Genomic DNA, 22813 nt, shown 5'->3' with positions numbered 1-22813 from the left:
GAGGGTTAGCATTTAGACATAACCAACAAGCTTGGGCTAGGTCTGGATGGGTAAGATTGAGGGCTTTATGAGCCCCAAGTATAAGACTGAGGAGGGAGTTCACGGTTGGGGGGACGAGTCCCGACTCAGGGGGATTAGTTAAATACCCGGAGGGGATGCGAGGTGAGACTATGGGCTCTTGGCTTTGGGTAGTCACAGGCATGGGGGATGAGGGCCCCCTAGCTGTTGTTGGAGCAGGTGTGGGCAACAATGGCTCTGTCTTTAGCTTCTTTTTAATTAAAATGAGCCCTCCTGTGTCTGGTCCACTCATATAGTATCTAAATCCCCAGATTTTTCCTGTCGTCCAAGATTGGTCCTCGGGGGTGAGGACCTCGAGTTGTAAATGTCGGCAATTGCCTGGTCCTCCGTCATAGGAGTGGAGGCTCCTCTTTGACAGTGGCAAAGGGCCTTGATGTTGACCTCCTCCTGTTGCTGACAAGCTAAGGTGCCGGTCCTTTATTGAGGGGGTCCATGCTGTGGCCATCGTTTCACATCCCCAGTAGGCACAATAGTATTCGCCTGGGGAATTGCAATAACTCCTTCCTTCCACAGACGCGGGACATAGATATATTTCCGGGGGGTGGTCAACGTTAGGGTCAAGAGGAGCAATATCACAGGAATAGAAACTAAAGGTGGGATGGCCTGAACCTGTCCACTTATCGACCTCTTTTGGGTTGTCCCATCGGCTTAATGTCCAGACCCAAGGGCGGTGGGGGTTCGCTATTGTAGGGGTGACTAACATTAACATGAGTAATTTCATTATAGCCCAGGGGGTTACAACCTGGGGTTTTTGTTGGGTCATCTCGCAATAATACACAAGGGGAGTGTACAGAAACAGCATCAAAGAGTCTTTCGGCTCAGCTTAAGTTTTAAGGGGTTATCAGACCGTTTGAGTTCCCAGGAGTCGTCCTCTGGCGCTGAAGCAGGCTTTAGATGTGACGCGTGGATCCAAGAGGCGACTCCGTCAACCTTTACCGCTGTAGGAGTAGTCAATAGGACCTGGTACGGTCCTTTCCAGCGAGGCTGTTGAGTCTCTTGTTGGTGGCGCCGGACGAACACAAAGTCTCCCACCTGGTACGGATGTGGCGCGGGGAACTCACTGGGAGCATAGGCCGAGGCTAGCTGCGTCCACACGTCCCTCTGTAGATTGTCAAGGGCGATGAGCCTGTCAGACAGGGAGGTTGGCAACAAGGCAGCATGCTCAGTTAAGGGAGTGAGATCTCGAATGGGGGGTGGAGTGCCAAAAAGGATTTCGAAGGGAGTAAGGTTAGGGGGTTTGGTAGACGGGGTGTTTCGCGCGCGAAAAAGGGCATACAGCAGGAGCATCGTCCAATCTTTTAAGCCAGTCTCATGAGCCAATTTAGTGAGGGTCTCCTTAATAGTTCTATTCATTCTTTCTACCTGTCCTGAACTTTGGGGTCTATAAGCACAATGTAACTTCCAATCAATCCCCAATATGTTGGCCAGTCCCTGACTTACCTTAGCCACAAACGCCGGTCCATTATCGGACCCTATTACCTTTGGCAATCCGAACCGGGGAAATATTTCTTCCATCAACTTTTTAGTTACCACGGCAGCAGTTTCCTTTTTGGTAGGAAAAGCCTCAGTCCATCCAGAAAAGGTGTCTACAAAAACTAGCAGATATTTTAGTCCGCATCGGGCAGGCTTAACTTCTGTAAAGTCCACTTCCCAGTATTGTCCAGGTCTGGTGCCACGTAGCCTTTTGCCGGGGGCCAGCTTGGCAGGGTAGGCATTGGTCAATTGACATGCCTCACAATTAGCCACAACCCGATTGGCGACCTGACGTATGGCAGTGGGGGATGCCCCTGGGAAGTCTTGGCGTTGGGCCAGTAGGCTCAGCTTTTTAGCTCCCAAATGGGTGAGCCGGTGGGCCTGTTGTATGTAAGCAGTCAGATCAGGTGTTTCAGGGGTTTGGTTAATCTGAGCTTTCTCCTTTGGAGGAGAATCTTTGACATCAGTCACCAACATTTGTGAGTCTCCCATGGCTGCAGATTTTGCTGCCTGATCGGCCAGGTTGTTTCCCCTTGTGACGGGATCAGTCCCTTTCTGGTGGCTGTTACAGTGTATTATCGCCACCTTCTGGGGCAACATAACTGCAGCGAGCAACTGAAGGATTTCCTGTTTGTGTTTTATTTCTTTTCCTGCGGAGGTCAGAAGCCCCCGCTGGCGGTATATGGCCCCGTGGATGTGGGCCGTTGCAAAGGCATATCGGCTATCCGTGTAAATGTTTGCTCGCTTTCCTTTGGCGAGCTCCAGAGCCTTAGTCAAAGCAATCAGTTCGGCCTTTTGGGCCGAGGACCCGTCCTCTAGTCTGGCTGTCCATATAACATTGGAATAATCAGTCACAGCCGCCCCCGCATACCGCTTACCTTGAATCAAAAAGCTACTCCCGTCAGTGAAGTAGGTCACCTCTGCATTGGGTAGGGGGCAATCCAATAAGTCCGGTCGTACTCCGGCCTCTTCTGCCAAGACGTCCTGGCAGGTATGGAGGACGGGTTCCGAAGCTTCTTCCGGCAGCAGAGTCGCCGGGTTGAGAGTCACCGGGGGTCCAAAAGTTATCTTGTCCTTGTTGAGCAAGAGGCTCTGATAATGAGTAACTCTGGCATTTTAGAGCCACCTGTCTGAAGGCTGGCGGATGATGCTTTCTAGCGTATGCGGGGCAATGATTGTTATTTTTTGTCCCAAAGTCAATTTGTCAGCATCTTTAATGAGCAAGGCAGCTGCTGCAATGGCCTTTAGGCAGGGTGGCCACCCGCTTGCCACAGTGTCCAGTCTTTTTGAGAGGTAAGCCACCGGACGCCTCCATGGCCCAAAGGCCTGGGTCAGTACTCCTCTCGCTATTCCTCTCTTTTCTTCAATGAAGAGAGTAAAGGGTTTATCCACATTAGGAAGGGCCAGGGCCGGAGCGGACAGGAGAGCCCGCTTGATGGCATCAAAGGCCTGCTGGTGATCTTTTTCCCAGATAAAGGGAGATTCCCCCTTCAGTAACGGGTACAGGGGAGCTGCCAAAGTTGCGAATCCAGGGATCCACAACCGGCAAAACCCCGCGGTACCCAGGAACTCTCGTAATTGTTTTTGACTCTTTGGAGGGGGAATCTGGACCAAGGTCTGTTTTCTGGCCTCAGTGAGCCATCTTTTTCCCCCTTTCAAGGAGTAGCCCAGAAAAATTACCTCTCGCTTACAAATTTGAGCCTTTTTTGCTGATGCCCTATACCCCAGAATAGCCAACTCACGTAAAAGGTCCTGAGTTCCGCTTTTGCAGTCACCCTCAGAGTCCGCAGCCAGCAGCAAGTCATCTACATATTGAAGAAGGGTGAGGTTTGGGTGTTGAGCCCGAAAGGGGGCTAAATCCTTATGTAGGGCTTCATCGAAGATGGTTGGGCTGTTTTTGAAGCCCTGTGGGAGGCGCGTCCAGGTCAGTTGTCCGGCGGACCCAGTCTCGGGGTCCGTCCATTCAAACGCAAATAAGGGCTGGCTATCTTTGTGCAAAGGCAAACAGAAAAAGGCATCCTTTAAATCCAGAACAGTGTACCAAGTCCTTGACGGATTCAACCCGCTGAGGAGATTATAGGGATTGGGTACGGTGGGGTGAAATGTCCTCCACCCTGCTATTGACCTCCCTTAAGTCCTGTACCGGTCTGTAGTCATTCGTCCCGGGCTTTCTGACCGGGAGTAACGGAGTATTCCATGCAGGCCGACAAGGAGTTAATACCCCTTGGTCTAAAAGTCTCTGTATATGCACCTTAATCCCTAGGTGAGCTTCTCTATTAATGGGATATTGCTTAACCCGAATAGGGGAGGCAGTGGTTTTTAAAGTAACCACTACAGGCGGTTGCTGGCTTGCCAGCCCGAGTCCAGCCGTCTCGGCCCAGGATTCTTTAAAATCAGTTAGCCAGGCTGGGGCGATAGGCTGGGGATCCTGGTGGTCGTAGAGCCTATATTCATCTTCCAGTTTTAGAGATAACACCGTAACCATAGGTTGCCCAACCTTTGGGTTACGGAATGTCACTTGAGGTCCTTGGGGCTCAAAGGAAATCTTTGCCCCCAGTTTGGTTAATAAGTCACGTCCCAGGAGGGGAGCAGGACATTCAGGAATAACCAGAAAGGAGTGTTTTACTTTTCCCTTACCTAAGTCAACTGTGCGCTCAGTGGTCCACGAGCGATATTTGCTCCCGTTAGCCCCTTGAACTAATGATTTCTTAGTTGAAAGGGCCCCTAAGGGGGCTTGTAAGGCCGAATAAACAGCTCCCGTATCGACCTCGAATTCCACGGGAGTCCCCTCCACTTTAAACATTACCCTGAGCTCGGGGAGGGGGTCCGAGCCCCGAAGTCCCTAGTCTTCTTCATCTAGGGCGAGCATGGGGGCTCGGGATCGCTGCGAGGACTGCTTTTCTCGTTCTTCTTTGGCCCGTTTCTTTTTTAACTTTTCACAGTCTTTGATCAGGTGTCCTTTTTCCTTACAGTATGCACATTGGTCAGGGTCTAATGGAGGGCGAGTGGGCTTTCCCTTTCCTGGCTCAGGTTTTCCCTGAATAACTGTGGCCAACACCTTAGCTAATTCCTTGTTTCGTCTTTTGTCCCTAGCTAACTCTTTTTCTTCCTCTGTCTCCCGCTTATAGTAGACTTTTTCAGCTTCCTTAACAAGATCCCTCAGAGTTAGGTCTTGGAGACCATCTAGCCTTTGGAGCTTACGTCTTATATGGGGGGGCCGATTGCCCTATGAAGGCCATAGCTATCGAGCCTTGTCGGCCTTCTTCCTCAGGGTTAAAAGGCGTATATCGCCGGTAAGCTTCCATCAGGCGTTCTAGAAAAACTGAGGGAGTCTCAGTAGGTCCTTGGGTAACTTTTCTTACCTTGGCCAGATTAGTGGGGTGCCTTGCGGCCGCCCGGAGACCTGCCATTAGAGTCTGGCGATAGATAGAAAGATGCTGCCTACCAGTAGGTGAGTTGGGGTCCCAGTTGGGGCGCTTTAAGGGGAAGGAGTCATCGATCAGGTCTGGTCTCTGGGTGGGTCTGCCATCTTCTCCGGGAACAGCTTTCCGGGCTTCCAGGAGGATGCGGTCTCTTTCCTCGGTGGTGAACAGGACCCCTAGGAGCTGTTGACAGTCGTCCCATGTGGGTTGGTGGGAGAACATAACAGAATCCATTAGACCTGTTAGCTTAGAAGGATCATCAGAAAAAGGAGGGTTATTGTTTTTCCAGTTATAGAGATCTGAGGTAGAAAAAGGCCAGTACTGTAAAGCGGGCATCTGCCCTCCATCTGTCCCATCGTCTATCATGGGCCCATAGGGACGGAGAAGGAGGGTAACGACTGGATCCTCAGGCCGTAGCTTACTCCGAGTGTTCTGGGCTGGGCCCGTGGGCCCCGGAGGTGTGGGCTCGGGGCAAGCCATTGCAGGGAGCGGGGGATATAGAGGGGACGTGGGTATCGGAGGAGAAGAGGGATTTAGCTCAGGTGAAGAGGGGGCTGACGGAGAAGCAGCACTCGATCCGGACGAGGAGGCTGGAGGAGAGAGTGGGTACGGAGGAGGTTGAGTCAGCTGGGAAGGAGGAGGCCGGTCATAGTCGAGTAAAGGTAGATCAGGCTGAGACTCGGGCAGGACCGGAGCCGAAGTGGGAGGTCCCTTCAGAGCTAAAAGCTTTGGTACAGATGAGTCAGAAGGGGGAAGAAAGGGTTTTACCCATAATGGGGGTTCCTCCCTGAGGTCCTGCCATACCAGGATGTAAGCGACCTGATCAGGGTGCCCCCTTTGCCCGGGGCGGAAGATGACGTCCTTAACTGCTAGGATGAGGGGCAGATGAAAAGTCCCCTCTGGTGGCCATCCCACAGAGAAAGTAGGCCACTCAGTCGAGCAGAAATCCTGCCACTTATTCTTCTTGACCTGCAAGGAGAGATCGTGAGCCCTCTTCCGCACCTCCGACCAATGGTCGAGGGTGAGGGACAATGGGGATGAGGTCGACTGTCCCATGATGTTCTATTGTCACAGGGCGGTTAACGCAAGCGCGGTACAACAAATAACCAAACACAGCACCCACGACACACAAGACAATCAGGCCGGCCACTTCATTCACATGCATACGCATCAGTTTCACTCCAAATGAGACACCTTACAGGGTGTCTCCAGATTGGCCCGGACGGACCACAGACTGGGAATCGAAATCCCCCAGATGAGTCACCTCAAAGGGTGTCTCCAAATTGGCCCGGACGGACCACAGATTGGGAATCGAAATTCCCCAGATCGATAGGGAGGCCCTATCGCAGACAGTGAGCCACGGAAACCGTGTGGGGCGTCCCCCAGTCACCAGGGAACAGAGTACGAAACAGATAACAAAAACTGCCCCTAGATCGGAGCCGTATGGCTCGGGGCGTAAACACCGGTGGAATGAGAAGCGACCAGTCGTACTCACCCGCAGAGCCGTTGGGGTCACCTCCCGTGAGACATGCTTATCTCGCTGGGGCCTCCATGATGTTAGGGCCAACGCCACAGGGAAAGAGACCCCAAGGACTCAACTCTTGGTGAGGAAAAAAGAGTTTATTTCCATGCGCATGGGGTCCCCCAGGCAAACGAGTGCGGAGGGGCCCCGAGGGGAATTTGTGCAGGGTTTTTAAGGGTACAAGCGGGAGGCAAGCAAGTTTACAGAAGCGAATCGCATTGGTTAATTTTGAACGGCGCAGGACTTGGCTAATGCTGATTTGAGGGTCTGGGGCCGAGTAACCATGGAGACCGAGGGTCTTGGTTTGACCTTGGAGTGCCAGGTGCACCCCGGTCCTGTTTAAACAGCACATTCTTTTACTTATCTCTATCTTTACAGAGAACAGAACATCTAGTGGCTAATGACTAGCAGAGACATTCCTTCCTGCCCTGCTCTGATTATCTCCTGGGAAAGGTTTAGGGAGTGAAACATTCTTTGCTGCTTTTTATAACTCGGGGAGGGGGTTATAGCAGGGGGGTCAACTCTCACAAAACAATATTAGTAAATATCTTTAAAATCTGATTTTTCAATAATGAATAACTTGAGAAAATTCAGAACTGATGGGAGTAAAGAGTTTCCTCTTCATATTTAAAAAGAAGTTATATGAAAATTACCCATAGACTTTTCTATTAAAGAAAGATATCTCTTTTAGCAACCATAGCTTTGAAGAAATAGAAACATTTATAGTTCCTAATGATAACTTTAGTATTTTTCTGAAAGTGCCATTAAAGGGTTCAACTAATTACCAAGTCATCTCCTACATAAATTAGCAAATTTTATCTACCTTACCTTTGAGGTTTTTAAAACATATTTTACTTTAAAGAGAATAAAGCAAAAGAAAAAAAAAAAAACAGAACGAAGAAAATCAGAACAGCAAAATGCAATCAACACAGAACTTCATAACAAGACAACAGGACATCAACTGTGACTACTATAATGTCTCTTGTTTCCTTTGAAATACTTGAGCATACCTTCACACACAGTAATAGTGAACATAACAAAATAGTATCAAACCACTCAAAGAATGAAAGCATTATAGGACTTCAAAACCAGATCATAGGAAATGAGCAATCATTACTATAATATCTCATTTTCCTCAAAAAAGTTGTTCATACCATCACACATAATAAAATCAAAACACAACAGGACAGAACCAATCAAAACAGAAGAACAAAAGCATGATAGGATTTCAAAACAAGATGAGAGTAAATCAGCAATAGCTTCCATAATGTCTCATTTTATTTAAAATAACTGTGCATGTGATCACATAATAAAATCAAATAAAAATAATTAAATCAATCAAGCAAATGAATGAAAGCATTATAAGATTTCAAAGCAATATAACAGGAAATCATGGTTACCATAATATATCCCATTATATTCAAAATAGCTCCCTCTATCATCAGACAGAGTAAAATCTAACAAAACAAGAAAGAACAAAGCCAAACCTAACAAAATTGTGGAAACAATGGAAGAGTTCAAGACAAGACAATAAGAAATTAACAGTAGTTACCTTTGAGTTTTAAATGATTATTATGGTCCAGTTGTGACAGAAGAATTAAAAAAAAAACTAGTATAATAGAAGAACTGCAGGCCTGGAAACAAAATTAGAATAAACAATGTTCAAATTAGCTATTGTATAAGATAAATAATTTCCAGAATATAAATGGAGAGTGTTAAGGACAGATTTTGATTGATAGCAGTTATTTAAAATTTGATCCAGAATGTGAATTTTAAATAATAACAAGCTTTAGTGTCTGTATGCCAACGTGTATTACCTGCATTTGCCCACCCAAATTATAATACAATGATCAGTTATATTTATTCCTTAAATGACTATATGGGGAAGTTAATATGATTCAGTGTTTGTGAGAATTATACATTATACACATTCTATTTTATACTCATTACTTCAAAGTATAACTTCAAATTGAAACCAAAAATGTTGTTATCACTTTGGGGTTATTTGAGTTAGAGAATGTTTATTATTTTTTGCCGAGTAGTTCACACCTATGCTGAGCAGGGGAAAGAAAAAAATCACTGGCGGTAAAACCCATTTCTATTTAATGTTGGTAAGGTTAAGTGTCAGATGAATAAATGATAAAGCTGAAGTCAGTCATGTGTTTTGATCATTGGATCAAAACTAGGGCAATTAATTTGCTTTATTTTCAAGAGACAGGGTCATGCTGTGTTGCCCATGTTTACCTGGTACTCCTGAGCTCAAGCTGTCCTCTTGCCTCAGCGTCTTGTGTAGTCGACATACAGTCATGTGCCACTATGCATGACATAAAACCAGGACAATTTCAAAGGACTGAAGGGGGAAAGAACTCCACCAATGCAGAGAGAAAGAACAGTAGCAGCATGGAAACAAGTGGGTGAGACAGCCTCAGTAAAATTGGGGGAAAATCTTGATGTCCAAAAGCACTTCATGGTCATCCTGCCCTGAGAAGAGCTGGCCTTGTCTTTAGACTGCAGGCTGGATGGTTTTCTCAGCTGTGGCCCAACATCTGGCTCTCATTTTAATTCACAGTATAAATCAACCTCATTCCATATATTTCTTGGGAAACATTATCTCTTAATCAGTGCCACCTGTTTAAAGAGGAAAAGACAAATCACAAAGCAAAACGCTTAAGTTTGTAAGGGATGGACTCCATTAGATTAAAAATAGAACACAACAATGATCATTCCAGAAAACTGCACATGTAGATATCATCCTTTATATTTCTGTCATGTTCTCCATTACCTCAATACTTTTTTAAAGAATTATGCTATGGTCTATAATCACTGTTTTATGTATATTTATAATAAGTATTTCAAAAACCTGAATTCAGTTAAGAAGAGAATCAGAATCATATGTAACTTAGTTTAATTTTGTTTTTATTAATAATTAAACATGTAAGCTTGGGAAAGTTAGGTATTGGTTGCTTTTCACTTTCTTACAAATAATAATTACTTATTTGATAAGTGGTCACAAGGAGCAAAATAAACTCATATGTGTTAGCACTCTAGAACAGGTGCATGAAAATGTCTCCTGAGCAAAACAGATACAGGTGTGACTGCAATTGTTTGGCACATTTTTAGCCTGAGAGAACCTAGGAAAAGAATAACTCAAAAGACTAATCCCTAGGGTATGAGTTTTCTTCCTGAGTAGCCAGTCTACATTTTGCCCTTGTTGTTGCTGTTGGAGTTGTTTGGCCTCTTGCTTGTATTTTTGATGATATTTCAGCTCCAGTAATTTTTTATGATTTCGTCTTTTCCTGGTTCCAATGAAGCCTGGACCCAAAGTTTTAATTTCCTCAAAACAAGAGTAGAGGAATAAATAAAATCAGACATGTGGATTTTTTCTAGATTTTTTTATGCCTTATTTTCATTTGTGTTGGTTATTTACATTTATAAGTCTTTGTGCTTATTTTTAAAAGTAAAATATAAGAATTTATAATTTAACTACATTTATATGTTTAAATTGTATATTTTTAAATTTTGTACTCAAATTATTTCCAGTTTTCTGAATATTATGACACCTTTAGGTCCCTATTTAATTGCCAGTGTTTGGAGTATACATAGGTTATCTTCCTATGTATGCTCCTATGTTTTTAGGTTTACACTTACCTGAAAGTGTAGGAGAATGATAAGAAAAACAATAGGTATTATTTCCTGTAGCTAACTGGAAATGTAGACTACAAAAATGCCTACTTTGACTTACTAGCCAATTGATCTAATTTCCAGAAAACACTTTTTTCTAACCTTAAGTGGCAATTCTTGGCATTCTTGTTCGTTCTAATGATAAATATGCTAAACATAATAATGTCACAAAAATAACACATACAAATTACCATAGGTTCACATGAGCTTATATTTGAAATATTGAGTTAAAAATCAGTGCAAAGAAATGCAATGGTGATTCTGGGAATTTGGAGTAAAATTAAATCTTTACTTGTTATGAACAGTTTTGCTAAGTCTCTAAACACATACAGTCAATAAAGAACTAAAGAAAATCATAATCAATCGTATCAACTAGGTAAGATGACAGTTTTGAAATAACTTTCCTCACGCAAAGCATAAGATACAAATATACGTATGTCACTGCTTTAGTGATAATGAAAACTGATATTGTGACTTCAAGTAATCTTTCAGTGATATATTCCATAAGTGCAGGAAAGTAACAAACATAGGTAGAATGGGTAAATTTGCCACATATCTTTTATTCATTTATACAGACTAGAATCAGTCATATTATTTTGCATTCTTATTTACATTTTTACATGAGAATCAGATCCTGGCACTGGAATGTTAATCCTGTGTGAGATTTAGTCATCTCCTCTATCAGCTTGACCATCTGCTATTTTGTATTTTTACAGGCTGGACATTTCACTTGTTTCCCTGAATTTAGTAAAGCTATAAATAGGAAGAAGTAGAAAGGTTATCCAATCAACATGCAGAATAGAGATAAAGGTCAGGGTGGTAGGGCATACAATTCTAATTCTCCATATATATCAGATAATAAAAATCTGACACTTCATTCTTGTGGCAGAAATTTTAATAATAGAACTGAAAATACTGTGCAAATTATTTTCATATAGGACTATAGATTTGAAATACAGTAATAGTGTCTGTCCATTTCCATTAAACTTTCAGGATTATACTTTAATGCTTATAAAAAAACCTATACATACAAAAAGAAAAACAAATTTGAAAGTTCCAGATTTTTATATATATCTTTTATATTCATCAATGAATTATAACTTGAATTATACACAGACTAAAATAGAATGCATATAGGCAGTAAAACAGAGAATTAGAAATCAAAGTTTTAAATAAAAAAGCATGAAAAATTTTGATAATGTAATACATTAATATTTTATTTAATTTAAAATATTTACAGATCTCTTATAGCATTGGTGTTAAAAGGTTGGGGAATGTAATAGCTAAAATAACAGATCCCCCAAAGGGATCTTATACCTGGAATTTGTGATTCCATGTAATACCCTTGACACTTCCCATAGATTCTAAATAAAATATTATTATTTTTATAAAAGAGAAGTGAAAAGAGGTTTTACAAATAAACATGCAGAGAAGAATGCAATGGGACTGTTATAGGCAACTGAGTTAGATAGAAATATATGCAGTCAGACAGGGCTGGACCCTTGAAGTAGCCAGTGCAGAAGACTGTCTCTATCACCCTTAGGAAACTAGGAATCACTAACCAAACCCCTACAGGAAGTCACTGCTCTTTATGCATATGACTTACTTCCCTGTTTGTCCCTGATTTAATCATTTTTTCCTGAACAATTAATCTTATTGGGAGACTATAGTTCTGTCCCGCTGGCACCTTGAAAATTCTCATTTTTTTTCCACCTTGGAGCCATTTCACCTTGGAGTTTTGCTCTATAAAATCCCTAGAAAAGACAGGATCCTTGGCAACCCACTCAGGACCCCCGCTGTCTCTCAGACAGAAGCTTTCTTTCTCTCAATAAATATATTTCGTTTTTAACCTCCATTATTTCTAAAAGTAATTCTTTGATTTTAGAGAACACAAACTCAGTGGCAGACATCTAGTAGGCTGAGAGTTTCTTTCCCCCATATCAGGACCAGAGATCAGAGTGATGCAGCCACATGCCACAGGTTGTCAGCAGTCAAGGTAAACAGGAAATGGTAATAAGTTTATTTTCCATATGGCCTCTGAAGGGACCAAGGGGTTAACAATACCTTGATACAGCCTATTAAACATGCTTTTCAGAATTCTGGCCCCAAATACTCAGAGAATAAATACATATTATGCATGTTCCATATCAAAGATATATTTTAACATTATTAATATTAATATATTTTAATATATCTTTGATAAAGATAGTAACTTTATACTATATGAAAAGTATAGGAAAATTTAGCTAAGCTTGGGAAAGTAATTATAGAGGACAGGGACAAATTGGGGTGAAAAGGTACTCAAAGAATAATTTTAAAAAATGTTTTAACAAAGAAGAAAATATATTTCTCTGCTCTATCAATTTCTGCTCATTTTCCCTATAGTGGTTGTACCAGCTTACATTCCCACAAAAAATGTGAAAAAGTTGCCTTTACTTCCATAGTCTTGCCATAATCTCTTATATTAGCCTGTTTTTTTGATAGCCATTCCTTCTGCAGTAAGCTGGAATCCTAATATTATTTTAATTTGGATTTTTTGATGACCAGAGAGATGTTGAGCAGTTTTAATATATTTTAAATATATTTTTATATATTTTAAATATATTTTAATATATTTATTTCTTCCGCAGAGTTTATTCATTTCAATTGCTCATTTTTTCACTCGATCTTTTATAGTGAGGGTTCTGATATTTTGACTTCTTAGTAAACTCTACTTTCATGCCAGTAAAGTAGCTATCAATAATGTTTTCTCAATCTGTAAGTTTCCTCTGCAATATATTGTTTGTTTTCTTTGTTGTGTAGAAGTTTAAAAATTCAATACGACCACATTTGTTGATGTTAAATGCTGTTTTTTGTGCAGTTGGAGTTCTGCTCAGTAAGTACTTTCTGCAGCTTAAGTCTCAAGAGTTTTTCCTATTTTGTCTTCCTGTAGACTGATTCTGTTTTAATGTCCATATTATGGATCCATTTTGATTTTTACTTGGTGCATGGTAATAGATATGGGTCTAGGTTCAATCTTCATACATGTGATCAATTTTCGCAGCAATATTTATTTAAAAAGCTATTTTTTCTCCAGTGTATGTTTTTGGGGAGGATCAGATGACTGATCCTTTGTTGAGGATCAGATGACTTAATGTGCCTGGGATCTTCATCTTCTGTTATGTTACATTTTTCTGTATCTCTGATTTTGTGTCATTATGAGGCTGTTGTTATTACTGTTGCTTTTTTTTCATATGTGTTGAAATGTGGAATTGTGATTTCTCTTGCTTCATTTTTGTTGTCCCAGATTGCTTTTGATATTTTGGGTCTTTCCTGGCTCCATATAAATCTTAGGTTAGTTTTTTGTTTCCTCTAGTACTGTAAGGAATGTTGTTGGTATTTTGACTGGGAATGCATTAGGTCTGTACTTCTGTTTCAGTAATACGGGGATTTTGATGTACTGGTGCTGCTTGTCCAGGCTCAGGGAATAGCTTTCCATTCTCTGATGCCATTTTAGATCTCATTTCTCAGTCTATTGTACTTTTCATTGTAGAGATCTTTCACTTCTTTCATTAGCTTAATTCATAACTTATTTTTTCATGATGCTATTGTAAATGGGAATTTTTTCCTAAATTTTTTTAGTGAGTTTTTTTTTATTGGTATCCATGAATGCCACTAACTGATTTGCATATTGATTTATTCTGAGTCTTTAGCAAAATTTTTTGGTTCTTCTGTGTAAAACATCATATCATCTTCAAAAAATTATATGTGACCTCTTCCTTTTATGTATGTATTCCTTTTCTTGCTCTTGCCTTATTGCTCCGGCTAATGTTTTGAGCACTGTATGAAACAGGAGTGGTGATAGTGGGCATCCTGTCTTGTTCCTGATTTTAGAGGGAAAAAATTTAAGGTTGTAGCCATTTAACATGTTGTCAGAGTAGATTTTTCATAAATAACTTTTGTTAGATTTAGATAAGGTCTTTCTATATGTATTCAGGGTTTTTTTTATCATGAATGGATGTTGGATTCTGTCAACAGCTTTTTCTTCATCTATCGACACGGTCATGTGAATTTGTCCTTACTTCTATTTATGTAGCGCATTACATTTATTAATTTGCATATATTGAACCATCTTTGTATCCCTGGGATGAAGCCTGCTTCATCATGATATATGATCTTTTTGATGATTTATTTCATTCTATTTGCCAGTATCTGGAGGATATTTGTGTCCATGTTTATTAAAGGGATTGGCCTGTAGTTTTCTTTTTTATGTGGAATCTTATCTGGTTGTGGAAGCAGGGTGAATTCAGATGAACTCCTTTCCTTTTGTTTTATTAAAGAGTTTGAAGCATGTTTGCCTTATAACCGCCTTGAAGTTCTTGCAGAATTCAACAATGAATACATCAGAACGTGAACATTGTTTAGTTAGTAGCTTATTATTATTATATTAATGCCATAATTTCACTGTATTGTTAGAATATTCAGATATTTTATGTCTTCTTGATTTAGTTTTGGTAATTCATATGTGCTTAGGATTCCGTCCATTGTTTCTAGATTCTCTAAAGTATTGTAATGCAACTTTTCAAAGTACTCACTAGTGACCTTCTGGATCTCTGTGGTGTCTGTTATGATTTAGCCCTTTTCATTTATATTTTCATTGATATGGTTCTTTTATCCATTTCTTTTCTGCTGGAAACATTTCATAACCCATGCCCAGGTATAAACTTTCAAGCTAAAAGTCCAAACAGAGGTAAAAATCTAAAATCAAATTGTTAATACTTGGAATATTTATATGATCTTTGTAGACAAAAAAAAAAAAAAAAAAAAATAAGGAAAAACAACCTCCAGGCAGATCTACATACTTCTGCATAGCTCATGACACCTTAAAGAAAAATAAAATTTCCTTTGTATTTCTGTGAAGCTAAGAACTTGAATTTTTTTATTTAAAACTGTACACACATTCTTTAATGATTTCCCAGCAACATGATATCTAATGCAAACCAACGTGGCAGAAATTGAGAGAAAGAACAGATGTTGTTATAGTAATAGATCTGTCTTCCAAGTATCACCATGTAGACAAGTAATTCAGCTATGAAAAAGACTCAATTTTATAGCTACTCTAATATCAGAGCCTGCTGCCACTTATCTATACTTTCTCTCTGTTGGGTGGCATTTATTTATTTTGAAACAGTACAATCTTCCCTTATCTGATGGAAAATAAAATTTTGAAACACATGACATGAAGGCTATACCTTGCTGGGGAAACTTTAATAATCAAACAAATAAGCTTTTTTATTGTTAAATCATCTGTATGGCACATACACTTCTTTTGAATTGAAAGTTTTTTAAATGAGGATGGGGCGGGGGAAGCTGGAACTTTACAATTTTCACACATAACATAAAAAGACCATGACAAATTCATCTCTGGGGAATTTTATTTTCAATTTGTAGCCTAATCAAGACATAGATAGATTACTTGTCAGTATTTCTTAATGGACAAAGAAATGCCTAAGTGAGAGCAAAAATGGAATTGGCAATACAATAAAAATGAGAAACTAAGTATGAGCTCTATTTTGGATCACTGTAATTTATATTCATTAAAATCACTCAGCCTGAGAGGCTAGCCATTTTAAATACGAAGAACAAATTGTTAAAAGAACTGTCATTATACTCTTGCCTACTTAGGTAATCAGTTCCATTTTATAGAAATAGAAATAGCATCCTGGATTTGAATAAGTAACAGAGTTTATTCCTGTTTTCAAAAAGAAAAAACACATAGTTCCCTGGGTTCATTTGTGAATGATCTCACATATTCATAATTCTGCATGGCCTAGAATTCAAAGGAAGCTTTGACAAGAAAGTTTCATGAGAAGTTTCGCAAAAGAGTATACAGTGACACAGATTAATCTTGGTGGTAAAAAATTTTAAAACACATTCTTCAGTGGCAGCCAATCAGCTTACATATTGTGATAAGGTAACCTAAGCATCTGACAACAAAGTATGTTTGTCAAATGTAACTTTGTAGGAAGCACAGCCTTTGTTTCAGGGCCAGTAGTCTTATCAAGAGTCAAATGCAACATTTCAACATGAACCATCTTTATTAGAGTAAAAGCAGAATTGGAAGCCACGTGATTCACTTAGCTACATATGCCTGTGGCTAAACTTTTCCAAAGAACTCTATTTCAGTGATACTTTCACATCTAATATGAAGTCGGTGTTGTTATTTCCATGGTCCTCAGCCATAACAGAAAAGCTCTTCTCTATCAAAACATCTTCTCAGGTACTAACATTAGGTTATTTTTACCGTGATATCCTTCTGTGGTCTTTTGTTACAATATTAAATTCCATGAGCAAAAATGTTTTTCTGATATTCTTTCTGGGAGAAAACGTCAGTTGATGTATTGGTAGTCTTTAGCCTATGTCTTTAATACTTGTAGTCCTGTCTGTTTGCAATATTGTCTCTCTGAATGAAGGAGTCATCTGATGATAGTTTTTACCAGTAGACTTCCTCACAGATCAGGCACACAATGTGAAGTAAAGAGCTGGAAAAATAAGAGGTTGTGTGTATACCTTGCTGGGCTTACATACAGTGTGCCCCACACAGTGTGGGCAGAGCAGGAGAAAGTGTGGCTTCCCAAGCACATGTGATTTGACTGTCTTCGCATAGGCTCGGTGGCTAAAACAGTTTATTCCACAGTTTTGGAGACTATGAAGTCAGTAACAAGATTTTAGTTCACAGATTCAAGTCTTAGAGAGAATTTTTGTAGTCACAGTGAACTCTTTTGCACACAAAATATTTGACTGGGGACATCAGCCCCCAAAACAGCATTCGCAATAACACAAACCTTTGCCTTTCATGAAATCTGTACCTTATTGTTTTTATAAAGCCTTATTCTCGTGGTTTTTTTTTTTTTTGGTCAGTCTCCGTCATTTACTTTCAGTATTAAATTTGAAGTAGAAAATGACTCTAAGAAAGTGATTGTAAGTAGCATTTATACCTTGTAATGCAATCTGACCCACAATTGCATTGCTTTTTATCATTACACAGACATTGCCTTGAAGATAGCATATGGCTGAGAAGAAAATAGTTCACAGTTCACATGCAATAAATTTGTGGCTTTGTGATTTGTCTTCATCTAGGTTTAAAAATATATTTCTAATCAGAGTTAAAGTTTAGAGAGAAATGTATTGACCTGTAAAGTACATAATGTTGTATTTTTATCTGAATAAACACATAAATTTTTCTTTCTATAAACGAGATATGAAGATCAGTTTAATAACTGAGGAGAAGTGAGTTTAAATTGAAAATAAACATTGCTAAAATAGGTTATCTAAAAAAATATCAATTAAAGATCTATGTGGGAAAAATCAACTTTTCATTATTTAAGAAATATTACAAGGGGCAGGGATTTAGCTTAGCAGCATAAGCACTTGCCTGGCAAGCACAAGGTTGTGAGTTTGATCCCCAGTACCAAAAAAAAAAAAAAAAAAAAAAAAAAAAATTACAATAGAATAAAAGACCAAATGTAGATAGATTAATGTACTTTTATTACTCATATGCTATTTTAACCTTTAAAATATGTATATTACTTAATTTTAAAAATATTTTTCACTGTTTTTAAATAGAATTTTTGTGAATACTCTATCAAAGAATCTATAAAACAATCATGAAAATATTTCATAAAATGAAATAATTGAACCTGAGATTTAAAATGTATTCATAGTTAGTAAGTTGTAATGCAGAATAGGATAAAAACATTTTATTAGTTTTGAAGGGAACTACTTTTATCTGGTTTGATTTATTGCATTTATTGGGGCTATCCTTTAAAATAAATTATTGAAAAACTAAAAGAATTTTCATTAAGAGTAAATATTCAACTGGAATGCAATTAGATTCAATTTTCTCCTTCATTAAGTATGAGGACAAATCAAATGTGCATTTTCAGCTCAAAAGTTTATTATAGGGAAAACACATAAATGTAATTACAAGCATTCTCATTAATTTACCTTTGATTTCTTGCCACTCTGCATATATGTCCAATTTCACATTTATGCAGCCCATTATCTTGAACTGAGTTTCTCCTTTAGGGGATATGGATCATCATTAAATTTAGAAAACTTTCTATAACTTACAGGCAAAACTTTATAAAATAATATTAATGTTTATTCATGCAAATACCTGAAAATAAAAGAAGATAATGAAGAGAGTAACTGGGTAGGTATCCCTTGAAGTTACTGATTCAGATTTATAATTTGTCATATAAAACACCTCTTAAATACCTGAGGTGGGCTTACGTGTAGACCTTGGTTACAACCAGTTTAACTGATAATAAGCAGAATATTACATTTTAAGTAAATTCTACCAAATATTTTGATTTCAAAGATTACCTAATTACTCTTGCAAAATGCTTTTTAGTTGAGGACACTGACTATGTCTTTGACCTTAATATAATTTAACAAAATGCCAGGGCATGAGGTAGGTGAATAAATGATTATTAAAAGAAAGCTGCAGCAGACATATAAAAACACATTACAGAGCATGGGAACAAGAGTTAACTTTTAGAAATATATATTTGTGGCTGTACAAATATCTTTATACATCAGCTATAACATATATGTCTACTACTTTTATGGAAGTGTTAGGTAACCGCAGTTTAAAAAACATGTTTCCTAAAATGGCTACTATTAAAATAAGTCTAAATTATTAATTATAAGCAACAATTTATGATTTAATCACTTTTAAAGCTTCAACTTGATAAGAACCAACATATATTACATAAGAAATACTAACTGTGCTTTTAAAAATTGAAGTATGACAATCAAAGCAGTACCACAGTTATTATTTATAGATTATAATCTTCACGTCCATAGAATTTTCTTTGTCCTATAATTTTCCATTCAGATGTGGAGTTACTTTATTGCTGGTAGTAGTGATCAGTGAAATAAGAGACATAGTTACAATGGTCTCTGAAACAATGACTTTCAACATTTTCTCTTTATTTGGAATTTTTTACTTTAGGTATATAGAATGAGTTGTTGATTAACTCAAAATTCCACAATCATATTTTTTTTTTGCTTTTTAAAATTTTGGTAATTTTCTGCAATTGAAAATCGACCATGTCTACTGTATGAGTGGGAAATATTCAAAACTGATTTCTTGTATAAAGTCATGTTAAAGCGCCTATGAGCTACCAAATTTCAAGTAACCAATGGAGAACATTCAGTATGAAAGTGCCTCTATATTTGAAATAAATTTATTAAAGTTGTTGTAAACATTAACATAGATGTTAAAAAGATAATTAGTTGATATATTACCAACAAATTGTTAATTATTTTAATGAGAAAAAAATAGCACTTTCTTGCCCTATTAACTCCTAGATAGTTAATTAGTTAAGTATAATTACACATCTGAGCTCTATTTGCCTGCTTGGTAACCTAAGATATCAAAGGAAATTCATAAAATATACACTTCACAATGTGACTCAAAATTAATAAAAAAATATAATATGATTTAAACCAATAAATGAAAGTAACACATTTAGAAAAATAAACACATTTGAAGCAGTATAAAGTTGTTTTCCTTAAGTATATCATTGACTAAGTGACCAATTACATCAGGAAAGAGATGGAATTCAGCAGTAAGATGCCTCTTGGTTGTCCTTACTAAAAGAAAAATGCAGTGGACATACAAAAAGTCATTACAGGGCATGGAAACAAGAATTAACTTTTAGAAATATATATTTGGGGCTGTACAAATATCTTTTTCTTTTTTTGTATCTTGAGTCAATACTTGAGTGGAGGCAACTCTGATCTATATTTCAGGAACTATGGCCAACTACAAGTCCCTTCAAACTGTTTCCCTGACAGTCATGTAGGGGTCTCACCTGTCTCACTTTGTGGGAGGAGCCAGCGAGAAGTCTGTATAAACCAGCAGTTTCACTGCAGTGGTGACAGATGGTAGGTAGGTACCTGTTCGGTCAGCGCTACTTCAATTCTTCTTTACCTCATTCCATTGTATCTTTGAAAGAACATCTTAGTACAAATTTTGCTTCATTGGTGTACTTTGATTTTACGATGTTAATAGGATAGTTGGTGAGTCTGTCTGTGCTGATAGAACAGAAAAGCTGAAATCTCTTTATGAGGAACTTGATCTTTCCACAAAGGAGAAGCTCTCATAGCTTAATCATGTCTTAAAGATCTCATCTCCACAACTAAAATTTGGAGAGGAAGCATTCAAATCACAGCATTTGGAAAGAGTGTACCCAATCGTTTATGTGACATGCATTAAAATATAAAATTTTATTATGATAACTTTAAGAAGTATTGTGAGCCTTGTATATTTTAATGCATGTTACACATCAGCTAAACATCTCTCCTTCAGTTCATCAGTTTTCAATGTATCTAATTGTGTTAGTTAGTCTTCCTTTTGCTTAGATAAAATATCTTTGATAAAGGTAGAATAAGAAAAACCTGGAGATATGGATCAGGGCAAAGACTCTGGATTGAATACATAGTATCAGGGTTGGCTGGGGCTGGAAAGGAAAGGTTTATTTTTGATCAAGGTGTCAGAGGTTTCCATGGTTGGCCGCTTCATGTTCGGCCCTTTAGTGGGGTGGAATATTGTAGCAGTGAAAACATATGGGAGATGGGTTTGCTTTTACCTCATGAAAGTGAGGAGAGACAGATAAAGAGAGCTCATTTTTTAATAAAAACCCCTCTCTTGAAACTCATTAAGCTATAAATATATACATAGAATAATCCATTGATGGTATTAGAGCACTCATGATCCAATCTCCAAAAATATCCTACCTGTGAACACTACTGCATCAGAGACCAAGCCTTTGCCACATGATATTTGGGGAGCATCAAAGTTCTAAACCATAGCATTCATTAATGGTGAGGAGGAGAGGCCAATGAATCAAATATATTGGTGCCATTGAAATTAGTTGCTCATTATTTCGGTCCAAGATAACATAGATAAAATAGCACATGAAGGAAAACGGTGAAGGCCTAGTACTGCTCAGTCATGTATTATTACTTATTTCATGATGAATATTGCCTTGTTGAATTTGATAGTGGAGTTAAAATACTAGAATAAAGATTGATATATTGAAATCAGTAAAATGTAATTGCTTTTACTATAAGAATTTGAGCAACATTCTAACACTATTGACACTGAGAGCAGAAAATTCATAGGTGAAAGGAATAGAAGACAGTTAATGGTTTATCCAGAAAATACAGAGAAATAGTAAACTAGGAAATTTTAAAGCCTACATACACAATTACCATATGTGCCAATAATTCCATTGCTAGATTCAGTGTATTCCTAAAAGATTTGAGGAAGGGACTTAAATAGATACTTGGACATCAGTGTGCAGAGCAATCTTATACAAATTTGTTAAAATTGGGGAAACATTCCAAATGCCAGTCAACCTAAAACTGGAAAAAAAGAATGTAGCGTAATGGAACATTATTCAGTATTAAAAATTAATTAGATTTAGATACATAATACAACATGAATGAACCTTGAAGACTTATGGAAATCAAATTAAGACAGATACAACAGAACAAATATTGTAGCATCCCATTTATACGAAGAAACTGAGTAACCATACTCTTAAAATAGGAACAACAATGAAGATTTCAAGAAAAAGAGACAGAAAGGGAAAAATGAGAGATTATTGCTCAATAGTGACAGGGTTTCTGTTGGAGTTTAAAAAAATGTTCTGGAAATAAATAACGACAATTGTTGCACAGCCCTGTAACTATAATTAATGCCATTGACAATGAACTTAGAAATGGGTACATTAGTTTTTAAAGAAAAAACATTGAGTGAGAATAAAGATAGACATAAATAAATTTATCAAATACCTTTAAGTCCCATGTTGTGACTCAAATAAAATTTCAACATTCTAAAGTGAGGACAAAAAGTGTGAGTGTCAATGTTCTTTCAGATATAAATAGCAATAAAAAAGAGTAGATACATTAGAATTAAAAGCATTATATTTAAGATCATGTTAGTGCCAGGCAGACCTGGATCCAAAACTCAGTGAGGCTACTCACTTTTTTTTTTTTTTTTTAATATTGGGCAAGTTAAGTTTTCCAACCTTGAATCTCTAACTTGTATAACAGTAATAAACAGAACTTCCATTAACATTATTATACAGATTAAGTGAGGAAACTCTTGAAAATTGTTTAACATAGTACTAGATATCTGGTAGTAATAGTTAATGTTTCCAGTTACTTGTCCCTGCCTAGCAAAGATCTGAGTTCCAAATCTCTTCAGAGGTAGTGATTATTTCAATCAACTAGTAGTTGTTATTTTGAAACTCTCACCACAACAAAGTTTAATAACTTGTGTACCAGACTTTTTTTAGAAAGAAGATTCAGAATTCATGAGATTATCTTATTTTATTTTATACCTAATTTGCCACAATGAAGCTGTAAAAAGGGCAAGAAAAGAATGCAAATGGGCGGTTATCAAAGTATATTTTCATGGATATCTGATTTTTAATTGACCAATTTGCATGTATAGAATAAACAAGAAGTTGTTTTGAAATATGTATCCATTGTGAAATGGCTAAATAAAGCTAAATTCATAAGCCCCAAATTTATTTTTTTGTGATAAGAAGACTGAAAATAGACTCTTCACATTTTT

At 38.0% G+C, this 22813-nt stretch overlaps 2 protein-coding genes across 16 annotated transcripts in view; one reads left to right on the top strand and one right to left on the bottom strand.

The window, feature by feature from the left end:
- Tenm3 (teneurin transmembrane protein 3) overlaps positions 1-22813 on the top strand; it is a 2467413-nt gene that overhangs the window by 729886 nt on the left and 1714714 nt on the right. The window lies entirely within an intron of this gene.
- On the bottom strand, positions 880-6242 carry LOC106027539 (uncharacterized). Its single transcript, XM_063234515.1, is given in 4 exon segments — positions 880-1878; positions 1963-3651; positions 3653-4765; positions 4767-6242. Coding segments are annotated over 4 exon segments (5064 nt in total). The 5' UTR covers positions 6030-6242.

The sequence above is a fragment of the Cavia porcellus genome, unplaced genomic scaffold (genome assembly GCF_034190915.1).
Source record: "Cavia porcellus strain 051 isolate PalLab524CR breed Dunkin Hartley unplaced genomic scaffold, mCavPor4.1 scaffold_24, whole genome shotgun sequence".
Lineage (NCBI taxonomy): Eukaryota > Metazoa > Chordata > Mammalia > Rodentia > Caviidae > Cavia > Cavia porcellus.
Note: the sequence above shows the minus strand (reverse complement) of the source record. Positions and strands in the feature narration are given on the sequence as shown.